The 18,324-nt window shown below is 40.2% G+C and overlaps 1 protein-coding gene and 1 pseudogene across 1 annotated transcript; both read right to left on the bottom strand.

Annotated features, from left to right (window-relative positions):
* Positions 1-1,603: 1,603 nt before the first annotated feature.
* Positions 1,604-2,425, bottom strand: LOC141627506 (uncharacterized). Its single transcript, XM_074440749.1, has 2 exons — positions 2,300-2,425; positions 1,604-2,137 (listed from the first exon to the last, which is right to left on the bottom strand). The coding sequence occupies exons 1-2, from the start codon at positions 2,423-2,425 to the stop codon at positions 1,604-1,606; spliced, it is 660 nt and encodes a 219-aa protein (XP_074296850.1).
* Positions 2,426-6,684: 4,259 nt separating this feature from the next.
* On the bottom strand, positions 6,685-7,574 carry LOC141627504 (inositol polyphosphate multikinase beta-like; annotated as a pseudogene).
* Between the last annotated feature and the right edge of the window lie 10,750 nt (positions 7,575-18,324).

Genomic DNA, 18,324 nt, shown 5'->3' with positions numbered 1-18,324 from the left:
GTTCTTCCATCACCTCCGTAACCACGCTTTCACCACTATCATTTATACCCACATCAGATGCCGAAATATGAACAGACTTCTTGTTGTTCTCCTCCACGCAATCTTCATTAGCAACTTCCAGCACTCTTTTTCCATTTTCCTTTATGAGAAGATGACCTTTTACCACCTCTAATTCCCTTAACACATCTTTATTACTTGGTTCCACCATTAAAGCATTAACTAGATCCAATTCACCTTTCGAAAATCTTTTCAACTTCATATAAGCAACCGCCCTACGAAAAAGTGCCTTAACATTACGAGGGAATGTGTTCAAAATCATGGCAGCTCTGTATTCCTCAAGTTTCAGGGCACATGCAGCCATATTAGACATAAGAGAAACAGCAAGGTCAGATAACGATTGAATATCTTCACCTCGAATATCTCCCAAACTCAAACTAAGTAATTTACAAGATTCATCGTAACACTCCGCGGCACTATCAAAATCATTTTGCCTAAAAAGACCGTTCCCCTTATTTTTAAGCTCCTTTACCTCCGCTAAAATTAACGAAGCTGACCCCTGCAATTTCATAAAGTAGCCTAACATCCTATCCCTATTATTCTCCATAAACCCATCGCTGACATGGGCACTAGCAAAATTTTCAAGAAACTTTTGATAAATGTTATCGGAAGACATAGATACACAATTCCGAAGAAGGGATACAACACACCACAACACCGAAACGACTCAGAAAAACTGAAAAAACGGGAGCAGACCAGTACACCACAACATCAAACCTACTTAGAAAAACTGGAAAAGGGAGAAGCCCCTCGACCAAGAACTAAAACCCAGCAATCAAACTGAAAGAAAAAACCCAGAAAACAAGCTGACAAACAGACAGACAACAAAACCAACACCAAAGAAGACGATCGGAGGAGATGTCATCCCCGGTAACTTATCAGTCACGAATGAAACAACAATAGCGAGAAAACAGACGATTAAACTAAGGCGAAAAAAAAACAAACCCGAACCCTAAAATGACAATCGCGATTGAATGAAGAAAACGAACACAAACGATCAGCTAACGCGAACAGCTCACCGGATCACAGTGAGAGGAAGGAGCATAAAAGTTTTAAGGAGTCTCGCCGGCGACCCAAAGAGGCGACCGGAGAAGCCGCCGGCGAGGAGGAGTTCGATATTTGGGGTTTTTTTTAATTTTGGGGGTTTTTTGGATTTTCTCTCTCTATTGTGGCCTTAGGTAGACCATTCTTAAACATTAGACAATCCCATATAAATTACGCAAAAGTTGATAAATTGGATGCTTTTGTTTGCTCACGGATATTACCAGCACTCAAACATAGTTAACGTATTGGGCGTTGAAATTGAATTTGAAATGCTGCAGATTGAATCTTGCAACAGGTTTTAGTAAAAAAATGACTCTGGAAGATGTAAGATATTACAAGAGTACAAGACATGGACTGGTTAACCTATGAAGTCTGATATATTTTTTTTGGTAAAATGTAAGCTGTTGATTAATCAACCGAAAATTACATGAAAGTGTTCACCATATTAGTGCCATTACAAAGATCAATCCTCAGATCAAACATGAATACTAAGGCTATTTATCTAAATTTCATCAGCCTGCTGAATAGGAAGAATGAGCTTATGCCTAATCCTCTCCTGTGCCAGCCTCTGGATCTCTGAGACAAGCAAATCAGGTCGTCTAATCTTCATATCTATCCTGCACTTATTCCTTTCAGTCCACAGCATATACCAACAGGACAACCTTACCACTCTCCAAACTTTCCTTCTGACAGTTGAACAGCGTCCAGGAGCATTCTTAAGACTCATCTGCAGCCAATGGTCAATACTGGTTACCACCAGGATACTATAATCACAATCAAAAAAAATATAAGCATGAGTTTCTGGTCCCAATTCACACAACACACAACTATTTGTATCACTGATCCCTAGCTGAAACAGTTTAACTCTAGTATTCAGAGCTTTCCTCTGAATCAACCAGCCAATCACACTCTGCTTGGGAATATTCCAGTTATCCCACACGTCTTTGTACCAAGGTACAGGAGGGTGTGGTTTCTGTAGCCATTGGTAACCAGAATTAATAGAGTAACCCCTAGCATCAGACATCCAGTGGTTACCCTGAAAACCAGTAGCTAATATACCTTTAACTTTGCATATATTCCTTCAATTCCAGTTAGAATCTGGTGGAGGTATATAAGAAGACCAATCAGCACCTTTTATATAGATATGATCAACCCACAACACCCACAAACGATTAGCCTTGGTATAAATCCAATTAACCGGTTTTTCAACAGTTGCAATATTCCACACCCCAACATTATTAATACCTACAACCACCCTCCTTTTTACTATAACAGACACTATCCTAAACAACCAGAGGGGTCCTTTGGTACTCAGCATCCCCATTCCACAAGAAATTTCGACAGAGGGCTTCTATTCTTTTAATAACACATTTTGGTGAAAGGAAAATAGAGCACCAGTAGTTGTGTAATGTATTAAAAACAAAATTGATTAACACAATCCTCCCTGCATAACTCAATTTTCTTGCCCTTATTCCCCTGATTTTTGCCACAGTTCTATCCACCAGAATATTACACTCGTGCTTAGTTAGTCTACCAGCTTGGATTGGTTCACCCAGATATTTAAAAGGTAAAATACCTTCCTAAAAGCCTGAGATAAAGGTAATATCCTGTTTCAGAACTTCAGTCACCCCATTAAACACCACTTCAGACTTATTAGCATTAACCTTAAGTCCAAAGGTAGCAGCAAAAGTAGCAAGGACCCTCAAGATGAGCATAATGGATTTATGATCTCCTTTACAGAACATAAGGAGATCATCAACAAAGAGTAAATGTGTCAACTTCAGGGACTTACAAAGGGGGTGAAACCTGAAAAACCACTGCCCAACTGCATAATTCATCACCCTAGACAGATACTGCATAGAAATGCAGAAGAGAAATGGGGAAATAGGATCCCCCTGTCTCAAGCTCCTCCTTCCTTTAAAGAATCCAAAATGAGCCCCATTAAGATTCAAAGTATAGGTAGGAGAAGAGACACAAGTCATGATCATCTTTCTAAATTTCTCAGGGAACTTCAAACCTTCTAACATCTGTTCAAGGAATTGACACTCAATAGAATCATAGGCTTTCTGGAGATCTAGCTTGAACATACAACGAGGAGATGCCATGCTTCTGTTATACATCCTTACCAAATCTTGACAAATTAAAATATTTTCAAGTATACTCCTGCCTTTTATAAAAGCTCCTTGACTTCTACTAATTATATCAGGCAACACTTGAGCCAATCTAGTGCATAAGATTTTTGAGATAACTTTATAGAGGGCATTACAGCATGAAATTGGTCTGAAATGCATTACACTAGTTGGCCTATCAATTTTTGGAATTAGGGTAATGACAGTTGCATTTACTTGAGTTAACAACTGACCAGACTCAAAAAAATTGATAATAGCAGCACACACCTCATCTCCCACAACATCCCAAGCATCTTTGTAAAACTGGCTATTATAGCCATCTGGACCAGGTGATTTGCTTTTAGGAATGCTAAAGAGACTAGCCTTAACTTCAGTAGTTGTAACAGGCCTAGCCAGAATATTCCAGTGCTCCTCAGTACAGCAATTAACCATCCTTACCAGTGCATAATTCACTGAATCAGTATTAGTGTGAGCCCCTAGAAGATCTTGATAATAATCCAAGAAAGTTGTTTGTATTGTGCCACCTTCAGTACACAAGACCCCCTGTTTATCCTCAATCTGGAATACCTTATTCAACATTATCCTCTTCTTGATTGCACGATGGAAGTAAGAGGTATTTAGGTCCCCCTCTAAGGACCACTGCAGTTTGGCCTTCTGAGTAAGAAAACTATCTCTAGCTGAGAGTAAAGCTTTAAGCTCACTGGACAGATCAAGTTCCTGCTGAATCAACTCAAGGTCCCTAGGGTTGTCCACTAATTTTTCCTGAATATCTTCTAGCACCTTACTAGCAATGGTGGTTCTATTCTCAATGTCAGAGAAGCAAGTTTTATTCAAGCTTTTAAGAACAGGTTATAAAACTTTTAGCTTCTTCACTGCAGAGTACATTTTAGTCCCTCTATAATGGTTCCTCCAGACATTTTCCACCTCTACCTTAAAAGTTTCAACAGTACCCCACATGTTAAAGTACTTAAAACTTCTCCTTCCACCAAAGTCAGCCTTCCTATTAACCACTGTGCAAGGACAGTGATCAAATAGACCTTCAGGGTGAAAATGAGCCAAATAATCCCCAAATTCATCCATCCATTCTTGATTCCCTATAGCTCTATCCATTCTACTATACACTCTATCACTTGGCACCTGCTTATTTGACCAGGTGTATAGGGCACCAGTAGCTCCTAGATCCTCCATTCCACACAAAGACACACACTCCTGGAAATGCTCCATTTCTGCCTCAGTAGTGTTGCCTTCCAATCTCTCAATAGGGGACAAAACAGCATTAAAGTCCCCCAACCAAAGCCAAGGTGCACTGCAAGATTGAGACATCTACTTCAAGAAGCTCCATAACTCTATCCTATCATTCAAGTCATTAAAAGCATATATCATAGTTAAGTAAAAACTCTTGCTATCAACTTTTGAATGCACAAGCATGTGAATGTGCTGTGCTCCATAGGAAAGAAATTGCATATCAAATAAGTTTGGCTTCCAAAGAACCCAAATTCGTCCTCCCTTATGCGAGCTATAGTTAGTAGTGACACTCCAACCATCACAAATAGAGGAATTCTTTTTTAGAAGATCGCTAGGTTTGATCTTTGTTTCAATAAGACCAAATAAACCAACCCCATTATTGTGCATAAACCAGTTCACCACTTTCTGTTTATTCAGGTCAATAAGAACCCTAACATTCCAAAAACCAAGATTATTCATTGGAAAGATTATCAGGAGGATCCTTCCCACTATCAACAACTAGCTCTTCAGGAGTGTGTGAAATCAGAACATCCATGAAATTGTACTTAGAAAATTTGTCTGACAACCTCACTCCCACCATTCCTTCTTGCCTAGTCATCCTCATGATCTGCTTTGTAGGGGTAGGTCTGACACTTGGTGTAGCCCTTATACTAGAAAGAGGTGGGAATACTGCAGGGGTAAAAGGAGGAGGAGACAAGACAGAAGCTGTCTGCACAGGAGGCTTCTGAACAGGTCTCCATACCTTCCTCTGTTGTTGTTTACCCACCACCTGCTTACCATTCTTACCAGTAGGTCTAACAGGTTTCCTAAATTGGGAGGCATCATGCCCTATACCATTACAACTAGTACAGGACCTTTCAAACTACTATCTACCTACCTATCATTCTACAGTACATTTACATATCTGTAGTAAAACGGTTGATTTCTGACCTTTCTGCTGTCATCTATCAATCCATCATTCCATCTATAACTACCAAAACAACATATTGGTCACCATCAGCTAAATAACATACTTCTAGCATCCTATTCATGTAAAATCTTCTCTAGGTAGGTCGCTATCAGGTTAGGTTAGTTATTGTCTTATAGTCACGTCCACAAATGTCCCCTTTTCGTCTCTCCATCCTCAATCTCTGCTTTAATCTGCTTTCACCTCGAATCTTAACTGCAAAACTACATTCATAAATCCCAAGATTTATTTACATAGAGAAAAGGACGACATCTAATCCGGATAAATGTTAACCCAGTATCACCTTACAATAAAGCCTTCCTCAAGTTCTCAGTGCATCATCTTAGTGTTTCTTACCTATTTAATCTTCATAAGTCGACCGCTATCATGGTCAATCCTATAATAATTAGTGTTGAGAAATATTGTGGATTGTGGTTGCTAAATTATTTTCCAAGCAAGTGGGTCAAAATTAGCAGTGTTTTTCAACCTATGTGCCTCAAACTCTAGGTTTTCTGAAGCACTCTATGTTGCACAATGGACAACCGAACATGGTTATGGAAATTTGAGACTTTATGTAGGCCACGAACCAAGAAATTATCCTGAAAAATAGCCAAGTTCAATTCCCAAGCACAAAACAAACCCCTTGTACAATTGTACTTTGTTTGCTGGGAACATAGGTTGTCTACAGCATAGCAGACATAACATTATTCTAATGGAGACGTCTCAGGTCAGAGGAAGGTGAACATTATAGACTGTGAGTAGACCTAATAAATCTTTCGAGTCGTTTCACTTTGGGTATGCTTGCATTTGCCTATGGGTTGGGTACTTGGGTCATTTCCCATAAGTATGTTTTGGGTTTGTGATTATTGAGTCCTCCATATCGGGTCAATTTTGAAGCAACAAGTCAAGCCTGTGGCTCTGAAGATATCTAGTGACCTAGTGTCATGAATACTAAAATTGGAATTCTGTTGGTGAGATACATAATAAACAAAGCCTTGGCAAAGGATTAAACAAACATTGTTCCAGGGATCTTAAACTTATATTCGGTTTCGTCTACAAGCAAAACATAACTAAAGATTACCTCTTTTCCCTTTTTAGGATACATATGAAAGCGGAAGTTAAAGAAAATAGTAAACTAAGGTATCTTACCAGATCCATGGTTGACAGCATGAAGAAGAAAATTTTGGACAAATAAATGGCTTTCAATTAGAAAATGACCGTAAAATTTGACCTCCAAGAGATCTACACACTCCTCAGTTTTCATCATTTTTTTCTTAAATATTCATCATTTCTGCGAAGAAGATTTGGTTGTGCTACAATTTCCGAGATAAACGTGATAAAGGAGGAGAGACCTCCTAAGAAGTTATGATCAATGGCCGCCATCGCCATCAACAACATGAGCAAAATCAACAAGCTTAATTGCAGGACCAGAGTCTCCACCGCCACCTTTAAGTAGTGAATTCTTATCATAAACAATTAGTACAGAACAAGAATAGAAATGATAAATCGCCTGATCCTCAAACCATGACTTTAGCTCCAACAACTGTGCCAAAATGCCAGAAGGACCACTATAGACAATTGAAGCATAGGCACAATCCTGATCACAGTTAAGTTCTGTTGATTGATTTGATGAAACAAACTTCCTCAAAACTAACTTAACCTCATCAGCTGTATAATTCATAGTAATCCTTTTATCAGGCTTCCAGCATCCAGAATCCTGACCCGCATATATCTGTAACCCAGAGATCCGAAAACCCAAATGAATGCTCGAAGATTGTCCGTCTTTTCTGAGGCTTTTCTGTATATACGCCTCCGGTGCCTGCACATACCAAGTGCAAGACCCAATCTTAGCATCGATAATTGACGGGTTCAAGTAATTTGCAACCAAGTCTTCTAGAACTAGGTGGGATTGGAGGCCAGAGCCATCAGAAGCTTCTATGGACTGAATGCCATAGAATTTGGGGGAAGAATTTGTGTATATGATGAGAAACAAGTGTATCAGATGAGAATGACTGGTAAAAAGGTGACTCATTTAAGCCTCGCTCGCCACTCTGGAGGGGTTTGTAGAAGCGGCCTGAATCATCTATCAGCGGGCCTAGTTTCCCGTTGAGGGCTTTGTGTCCTGGAACTTGGTGGTCCGGAACCTTAAGCATTGAAATTTGAAAGTCGATTCTTCTAAACCAGCTGGTAATTTTCCTGCTGAGATAAGACAGATATCAAATACCTAACTTGTTCTCAAAATCTAAAACCATTACATTGTGATGGCCATTGCACCCAACAACAATCTCATTATAATGTAATGGGCATTACCGCCTCCTACCGAACATCAAGCAATACAAATTAAAACAAGCGCAGTCATAGTTCACAACAACCACGGTCCACGACATATGAACTATTTCCTCATCTCGCATATACGGAGTAAGTTACAATACCAACAAATGAGGTATACAAACAGTATACATAAATTCTTGTTTAAAACCATACTAGTTTTAAACCCGTGCAAAATTGCACGGGTTTGTATTTAGGACGGTATGAATATTTTATTTTTACATTTCTATTGTAATTATCTAATAGTTTTATATCAGTGATCTACATGTTTAATGTAGATCAGTGATCTAACTGGAAATGAACATTCTCCACGTAAATAGGATGCGTTAAAACCATAACTATCGGGTGAATGTTCATTTCCAGTTACAGACGGATTAACGAGTTTCACCATATTCGCCACATAAATCTCTTACTAAACTCTCAACAACATCGTACTATCTAGTTTTAAAAATTATTTAGTTATTTTATTTATTCGCATTGTTTGTAATAAGTAATTTCATTAATTTCTGTAATATATTCCCATTATATGTAATTCATTCCCGTAATTAAATGTAATTTATTCTCGTAATTATGTAATTTTATTATTAATTATGTAATTTTATTATTAATTATGTAATTCATTCCGATTATATGTAATTTATTTCATTTATTCCGATTTGTAATTCATTCCGATTATATGCAATTAATTTCATTTATTTCGATTGTATGTAATTATTTCATAAATTTTTTTTTAAGACGAAAATTGTCGCATGGTTGTATTGGCAAACGATTTGAAGAAATAATTTTTTTGCACACCAACATGACCCACCACCATAACTTGGATTTCAAAAAAACAAAAGGTTGTGCAAATGACGTGGCGCATTCTCCATTCAGCATTGTCTTCTGAATTAATAAAGATAAGATTGTAAAACTAAGTACTCTATATCTTAAGCAATAGCAAATCCCTAGTTTATAAAAAAAGTTTCCAAGATTTCGTGTCTGTGGTATTATTCCATAATAGTACGGACTACGGAGTAATATCCATAAACAATGTAGAACTTTAACTCGATTTATCCATTTCATAGGCGTAAACAAATTGATTTGTTAACTCCAAAAAAAACATCCAGTTAAACCCAGAAATTACATGCAAATTCGCGCATCAAATAGTAATAATAATAATATAATAATAAACTCAAAAATAAAAGGATTGAAGCATAAATAAAGAAGATAAAAAAAGAAGATAGAGTAGAGACTGACGGAGAATTCCGAGGGAAGCTGGAAATGTTTGTTTTGAACTTTTTCTTCTTTGTTAATGAGTTAACAAGTTCTTGTTTTTTTTTTTTTTTTTTGACAATAATGAACTTCATATATTAACTTAAAAGTGCATACAGTATCAGCCAGTTGCCAAGCTAACTAACCAGTGAACATACAGACAAAGGAAACTACGAATTGTGCTCAAAGAGTGGCGCAATTCGATTGGTACTGGCTTTTGGGAGGCCAGAACAGCAGATAATTTTTTTTGATGTAACCTTGAAAACAGCGGAAGGTTGCGAAGCTAAGTGTGCTCGATACATTGTGAGAAGTAGGGCTTTTGTTGATGCTGCAAAAACCGTAGATGCACGGACCTGTTGGACAACAGGAATATCGGAGCTCGTATCTGAAGAAGAGATGATGTAGTGATCCCTCTGAGGTGACCTGCAAACAGGAATAAAGTAAGTGATCGCAGAGGCGGGAAGAGCAACGTTCAAGATCGGTAAAGACGGTTTAGAAGCTGCCGCATAAAAGGAGGAACAAAGAACGGGCAGCTGAGAATGAGATGCAATAAGGTAGTCAGATAGGTGTAAAATCTGAACCGGATTGACGTTGCAGTTGTCAAAGACTACCGAGTTGCGAGTCATCCAAATGGCCTTAATAATACAAAGGAAACGAAGTAGGCACTGATCTGAAGATTCCGTGACCCTGTGAAAATAGGTAATAAAATTAGCAATCCATCGTTGCAAAGAAACAGCAGGATTGGCCACAGAATTAATGCCAAGAACCGAAGATAGCCAAACATGTCTAGAAACAGAACAAGAGCGAAAAAGATGATCTAAAGACTCTGAATGTGAGTGGCATAAAACACAGTAAGTACTAACCTGGATGCCTCTAACAGAAAGATTTTCTAAAGAGGGAAGGATATTATGTACAATACGCCAAACCAGGAGAGGGAACTTTGGAGAACAGCGAAAACCCCAAAGAATTTTCCAAGGAAAGGCAGAGTAGAACGTGGGAGAGCAGGAAAAGGACATCTGTGACAACAGGAAATCATATCCAGAGCGGACTGTATAAACTCCATCCTCCGTGTATTTCCAGTATAGGAAATCATCAATATCAATATGAGGGGGTTCCATAGCAAGAATAGCCTTGGCACACGGAGATTGAAACCAACGGTAAACTGAGAAAGGATTCCAATCGCCTGAATCATGAAGCAAATCACCAAGAGATGGTGTTTCTGCGGCCGAAAATAACCGCACAGAGGGGGTGTGGCCATTAACCCATGGGCTAGCAAGCAGGTCAACAGTGGCACCGTTACCAAGCTTCCATGAAAACCCAGGAGAAAAAGCATTCGCCGCACGACATAAACCAGACCATAAAAACGAAGGACGAGAGACTTTAGATCTTGAAGCTGGAATAGGTAGATCTTTCCTGTACTTGGGAGTCATAACTTTTGATAATAAACCAGATGGATGATGATATATACGCCAGAAATTTTTCATAAGGGAAGCCTGACTGAGCAAAGAGACAGATTTCAAACCCAGGCCACCACTATCAAGTGGAAGTGCGAGAGAATCTCGAGAGAGCCGGTGAATAGATCTATGACGTATGTCTTTGCGCCACCGAAAGCCGCAATCGAGAGTCAATCTTCTTACAAATCCCGGGGAAAGGAATAGCAGTCATCAGAAACCTTAGAGAGCCCAAAATAATAAAGTTGATAATAAGCAGCTTACAAGGCTGGCTGAGGTGAAGAGAGGACCAAGCAATAATCCGGGAAGTCATCTTATCCAGTAAAGGATGAAACGCTGAAGATCTCTTAGAAGGAAGATCTACTGGGACGCCCAAATAATTCCCAAAGCAGTCAGAGGATCGCATCTTCAAAATGGATGCCATGTGGGACTTGAAATCAGTCGGAGCATTAGGACTGAACTTAATAAAAGACTTATCCAAATTTATCATCTGCCCCGATGCAAGTTCAAAGCACTGAAACAAATCCCTGAGAGTCTCAAAAAAAGAAGGATTTGCTTTACAGCAAATGAAGGCATCATCAGCATAAAAGAGATGCGTGATAGGAGGAGCATACCGAGAAATCTTAAGGCCATTTAAGGTGCCAGTCTTTTCCGCTGTTCGCAACTGGCAAGATAAAACCTCCATGCACATAATAAACAAATACGGTGAAAGAGGATCACCTTGCCTAAGACCACAAGAAGGTCTAAACATAGCAGAGGGCTCGCCATTGATAATGATATTATAAGTGACAGTCGATATGCATTCCCATATAATATTTTGCCAGAAAATCGGGAACCTGAATTTCTTCATAACCGCAACAAGAAAAGTCCAAGAAACACGATCGAAAGCCTTATGCATATCAAGTTTCAAAGCTGCATAAGAAACCGATCCTTTCTTTGTCTTATTAAGATAGTGCATGATCTCGTGAGTAATAAGACAGCCGTCTGACATAAGTGCATGATCTTGTTAGGTTGTTTGGCAGTTTTTATGCGCTACGTAAGCTCCCGTGTTAGGCCAAAGTTGGTGCACAATCTTTGAGCAAAGCCTCTTTTTACGACACTCAAAACTCGAAAGGGAAAGTAGGGGGAGTAACCGAGTAGGTTTAGATTCGGATCGGAAAAATGGATCAGAGCGTATTATTCGGTCTGCGTTAAACCCAAACTGAATTTATTTAGATTTGTTTCTTAGCTTTATTTCTTGTAAATTTGATTTTTGGTCCGGTTCAGTTTAAGATTTGTTAATTTAGAACCGGACTTAATAAACCGAATTTTTTATTTTTGAAACTAATTATTAAAATAAGTTCGTTGTTTACCTTCTATGTACGCTCATAAATTGAAGATTCTACATACTAATCTCCTGCCACAAAGTTAGGAACAGACGTACAAGTCATTTAAGTAGATCGGTTAAGCGGGTTAAGATTTCAAATCCAATTTCAAATCATTTGAAAACAAAATTAACCGTTTTCAAATTTCAATTCAAAATCAAACTATTTGAAAACAAATCTAACCGTTTTCAAATTTCAATTTAAAATCAAATCATTTGAAAACAAATCTAACCGTTTTCAAATTTCAATTCAACTCCAAATCTTTGAAAACAAATTAACCGTTTTCATGGCCATTGTTAACAAGTCCAAATTCTTCAATTCTCAATTTTCAAATTCGTGATTCGGAATTTCGAAAACCGTCTTCGGAAACAACACATTGTTTTCAAAGCCGCCGCAAACTCAAACTCAAACCGTCTTTTGAAAATAAACTTAAGACAACTCTTCAACTGATCGACTTTCGGAGATCCCTACTCTTCGGAAATCGTCCATAAAACGACAAATGAACCTTTTTGAAAATTTCTATTTTCGAAAATTTCAGTCCACCTTTCCGATTCAGCCTCGAGTCGATTAGAGTCCAGTCGATTTCAAGTCGAGTCGTCTAGATAACGTCGAATCTCCGCCGAATTTAGTACCTACCTTTTGGTCTAGATCGTGTCGCCTAATTTTCGAGACATCTTCAATGACGTTAGCAGAGTCAAAACCTGTCGGGTTTTAAACCTGCATTTCCCCTACATTATGGGTCAAAGGTCAAGTTTGTGTACATGTCTCGTCCAACGGCGTCAAGCCATCAACACACATCCAAACTAAGTCAGAAGTCGTCTGTCTAGGCATCACTATGCCAAAGTTGACACTGTCTAGGCATCACTATGCCAAAGTTGACACTCGAGTCTAAGTTCAAAGTCATGCACCAAGAGTTCAAACACAATAGGTCATTCACGATCTTTAATGAACTCATAACCTAGTCACACTACCGCGTCTTCACGACATAACTCCCTTTTGTACATATGTGTCGTACTTGCCTTTGCTTGTACAATCCCCTACCAAGACAAGTTATAACGCCTATCGTTATGTCAAACATGAATCCCTTGGGTGCCATCAATCACCAACCAGAAACTCAAGAAGTTGATCAACCTTCATCCGCCATGACTTCTGCTGATACCAACAACGTGGTCTTTCGACTCCTAGCTACCGTGTAAAGTTTGAGCACTCGTCTCTCCTAAGTTGAGGACAAAATGATAACCAGGAATTTTCCCTCTTCTGATATTGAGCAAAGGGTTAAGCTCCTTGAAAGTCGGCTACTTGCCAACGACAAAACCAACCCTAGTTGGAAGGCTACCAATTAAAACCACTGAAGCCAATTCCCTAGGTGCTCCACCAACCAAAACCAGACGACCTCATAGGTCCTTCCCTGATTTGGTTATGCCTTATGCCACAACCTTGGAAAGGCTAATCTCCAAAGGAAAACTCCAACCGATTGGTCCAACTCCAAACCCTCTACCAAACAAGCGAGGACGTAGATGGGACGAAAAACTGTTTTGCCAATATCACCAAGGTCGCGGAAATGACACCGAGATGTGTCTCCCTCTAAAAGGCGTCATCCTTGATATGATCGAAAAGGGAAAATTACCATTACCTCCCTCAACAAATAACCAAAATAATCCTCCAGAAGACCCTTTTGGACACAGTCAGGAATCTTTCCTACATTGCTCTCATCTCATCCCTCCCGACGATGAGAAAATTCATACAATTGACGAAGATGGCATACAAAGCGCTATAATGATGCTCTTTGTCTCTATCAACAACATATTCTCAAATCTGCAAGTTGCTATCGATGACTTGAACACTCGAGTAGCTAATTTGGAGAAAAGGTTGGGTAATACCGAAAATGAACCTGATCATCAAGGAAACCAACCCTCCGTTCACCAACCAACAACTGTTGAAAATGAGGACTCGTCCGATGGTTCCGACATCCACGAACCTACCAACAAAGAAATCACCTCACCAAAATACCCTTCAAAATATCAAGCAACATCCTAAAAACTTCTCATTGACACCAACCAAATCCTGCTTCCGCTCAGGGTTGACAAAAACAAAACTCGCAAAAACATCCCAAAAAACACCAATGTTGGAGTCATGGTAAAACATGAAAGGGTATTCACTGATCTGGGAATAACATATGGCACCGGTTTGGAGATACTTACTTCAGAAGGATTACTGCAACCCTTTGGTCCGACTCCGGACCCACCAGAACACAGAAGAAACCGATTCTGGGATGGTAATCTTATTGCCAATACCATCAAGGCAAGGGCCATGACATCGAAGCCTGCTTCAAACTCAAAAATGTCATTCAAGATATGGTTGAAGCTGGCAAAATCATAGTCACACCTCTCAGTCAAGACAATCCTCCTAAATGTCTCAAATCAAACAGCAAGGTTTAACGTTCTCAAAGTACATTCACCAACCTCAACACAACCTATGCCGCAGCTCTTCAAACGCTTGTGACTGAAGGGAAGCTACAACCAATCGGGCCCACTCCGGACCCGTCTGAACAGGGGAAACCCCGTTTCTGGGACGGCATTGCCTATTGCCAATATTATCAAGGAAAAGGTCATGACACTGAAACATGCTTCAAAATGAAACATGTTATTCAAAATATGATCGACAACCATGAACTGGTAACTTCATCCCTGGGCCAACCAATTGATGAAAACAACCCTAATCAACATCTCTTTCTGTAAGGAGATGAAAGCCTCTTGGACTATTGTCCTCATATCGTCCCAAACAACGAGAGTGAAGTGCTCAAGTGGGTCAATGCTCAAGACCAGACATTCAAGCCGCTGGATGCTACGAAAGGAGACCTTCAAGGAAGAAGATGACGATTAGGAGTCCGTATCTACGATTGAGTCTGAGTCCGAGTCCGGGTCTTACGCTTTCTCATATCTATCCTAGCGTATGTCCTTTTATTCCTAAATGACAACTGAGGGCTGTCCCCATGAGTCACATGTATCCATCGAGTCTGTGCTAACCTCTTATTTATCTAAATAAAAGCACAATTTCCAACTATCATATATTCTCCCCTTTACCAGTTCCCGTTGACAACGAGAATTGATTTGAGAATTGATTTAAAACAAACAACATGTTCCAATTCAACGTGAGTATACTCGAGTGACGTTCCGTACCGAGTAAGCAGAGGACTCGAAACTCCGTGTCCATTTTCGTTACCTATTCCATGTCTAGCAATAGGAACCTTTCATTAGCACCCAATTTAGAACGAGCTTTTATCAAAGGAATTCTACGACGAACCCAGATAACAAACCAGAACATCTTCTTGTTCATGATCAATGATGGAAGGCAAGCCCATTGCCCACAAAAACATACCATTACCAAGTATCAACCTCTCACCAACGGGTACATCCCCGTCTGCACCTTTACCTTCCTCGAACGAAGGACGGCAAAGAACCAGTAAATCAAAAACCAAAATCAAAGGCCCATTCCAATAGCCATTCACCCGAAGCCAAAGCGAAAGGCCAAAATAAAAGGCCCAAGCTAATATCCATTCACCCAAAGCCAAAGCGAAAGGCCAAAATCAAAGGCCCAAGCCAATAGTCATTCACTCGAAGCCAAAGCGAAAGGCCAAAATCAAAGGCCCAAGCAAATATACATTCACCCAAAGTCAAAGCGAAAGGCCAAAATCAAAGGCCCCAGCCAATAGCCATTCACCCGAGGCCAAAGCGAAAGGCCAAAATCAAAGGCCTAAGCCAATATCCATTCACTCAAGGCCAAAGCCAAAATCAAAGTCAAAGCAAAAACCAAAGTCCATTCACTCAAAGCAAAAGCCAAAGCCAAAGGCTACTCACCCAACGTCAAGGCCAAGACCCAAGCCAAAATCAAAAACAAAACAAGATTGAAACCCTTTTCTCAAAAAGGCCAAAATCCAAGGAAAGCATCCAACACACAAAATTCTGGACAAGTGAGTATAAAATACCAAGTCCAGCACCAACAAGTCCAAATCCCAGGACCAACGAGTCCAACACACCAAATCCCGGATCGACAAGTCCAAAACACCAAACAAGTCAATCCAAAACACCAAGTCCAGGACCAACAAGTCCAAAGCCCAGGACAAACGTTTCTTCCCTCCAAACTTCGGGATCAACAAGTACAAAACACAAATACCAAAACCTAATGTCAAAGAGTTAAAAAAAGAGCTCAAGACTCGTCAACTAAACCTAAAACTGCTTCACCCTTAAGACCTTCTAGAGACTGTTACAGGGAGACCTATCAAGGATCCTGGGGTTTCCCCTCAATATCATAACCAAAACTGCTTCATCCCTAAGTCCTTCTAGACTCTGTTACAGGGAGACCTATCTAGGATCCTGGGAATTCCCCTCAAGATCATAACCAACTGCTTCACCCCTAAGTCCTTCTAGAGACTACTACAGGGAGACATATCTAGGCTTCTGAGGATTCCCCTCGAGCTCGTAATGTCACACCTTAGCCTTTAAGGTCCAGACATGAGATTCTTATCCCAAATTGTTTACCAACCATTTCATGCTCAGGCCACATCAAGCTTGAGACCCCATTCCGCACCACATTACAAGCCGTAACCCATCGGCCTAAACACCACAGAATACAAGCTCCAGATTCTTATCTGTTAAGCAAACCTATTATTACCAGGCTCCACATTCCATAATGTCGAAGCCATTTTCACCCTAACCCAGATACGGTGTCCTCGAATGCTTTGCTACCGAGAACGGGACATACTTAGTCACCCTTAGGGTCCACTTTTTAGTGTACTCACATGATAAGGAACATTTTCACAAATTACACCTCTTTGATTCATGATCAAGGAGGAATTATCTCAGATCAATTTTCGAGTCACCAAACGGCATTTACCGTCGTGACCCCCAAACTTTAAAGGTCCTAACAACTCGCTTATGTACACACATTGAGAACTACGATCTGGTTTGATTTCACATCATGTGAATACGTAGGCAGTCCTTCAAGGACACAACCATACCCCTCAAAATCACTCTAAGGTCCTAACAACTCGCTTAGGCACACACATGCAGAACCACGATCTGGTTTGATTTTGCAAACACGCGAATACGTAGGCAGTTCTATTACAAGGGCACAACCACACCTCTACACACATTCAATTTTCACACCTTCAATTTGTAACCCATTGCACACACACGCAGAACTACGATCTGGTTTGATTTCGCAAACACGCGAATACGTAGGCAGTCCTATTACAAGGGCACAACCGCATACCCCTTTCACAACATTTACAATTTTCAATTTTCAATCCTCAACACACAGCTTAGAACTACGGTCTGGTTTGATTTCGCAAACACGTGAATACGTATGCAGTCCCCCAACAAGGACACAACCGCGCACCCATTTCAATCTCAACCATCAACATCAATCCTCAAAGGTAGCCCACCCAGCTGCAAAGATCAATCTTATGCCTCTTTACTAGGGGCTTCTTCCTTAAAGACGTCACCCGTTCCTCCTTTTGTCAAATTCCCACCTACTCACTCTAGGGGCTTCCCTTTCAAGACGCCACCCGTCCTTTATCCTCCAACATCTTTTGAGTCTCAACCACAGTCCAAAATAAACCACCTTTAGCCTAGTGCTCAGTTCGGACGATGACAATGTCTTGGTTCCGCTCTCCGAATCATCAAAACTCGAGAAGGGATCTCAAACAAGCCAACGGTGGCAAAGATGTCTGGAGAAGATAATCAATTCGAGTTCCCTAGCCGGTCGGACCTTCTACCCCAAGAATCTGATGCGCGTTCTCACCCTCTTTTGGCTAAAGAGTTGCACTTACACTGGCAAAGTCTGTCAAAGTAACCCTCGTGTCGTGTCGCTACTGAGTTTGTGTCGCATCCACGACCGCCCATTTGTCAGTCTGTCAATATGCGTCCGTGTGCGTCAATGTCGTAACGGTCACGTGTCTCCAATCTATCAAATTATGAATCTATGAGAAACAAATTCCAACTCTTAACAACTTTTAAGTTTCACAACTTCCGAAACTCTTATCTCCCCTTACGCGAGATATTACGTGCCGATTGCTTATATGCTTATGTGCTTATATGCTTGCATGCTACGTGCTTGTCTACGCGACTGCGGAATTTTGTGGTCACTAACCATACACATAATCTTGAGAAGACAAACTCGATGCAACTGAGTACTGGGTTCTTCCCAACAAACGGCGACCCGTCAAGTCCAAGGGCTTTAACCCTATCGATTACATGGCATACGCTACCTCCCAACGAGCAGCAACTCATATCCCCGGCAAGTCCTGAGAAGTTTCTAACTCCCCAGCGAGTGCCTATTTTCAAATAGAAGTCACACAGATTATGTAACACCCCCATACTCCAAGTGCCTTACCAGGACCACTCAGGTATAAAGCTGTTACCATCTCGGTTCCCCGAGGCAATGATAATCATAAGACAATAACGAAACAATATTAAAATAGTATAAGTTTAGTGAAAGAATACAATCCA

Source organism: Silene latifolia, chromosome Y, assembly GCF_048544455.1.
Source record: "Silene latifolia isolate original U9 population chromosome Y, ASM4854445v1, whole genome shotgun sequence".
Lineage (NCBI taxonomy): Eukaryota > Viridiplantae > Streptophyta > Magnoliopsida > Caryophyllales > Caryophyllaceae > Silene > Silene latifolia.
This window is presented reverse-complemented; position numbering and strand designations above follow the sequence as displayed.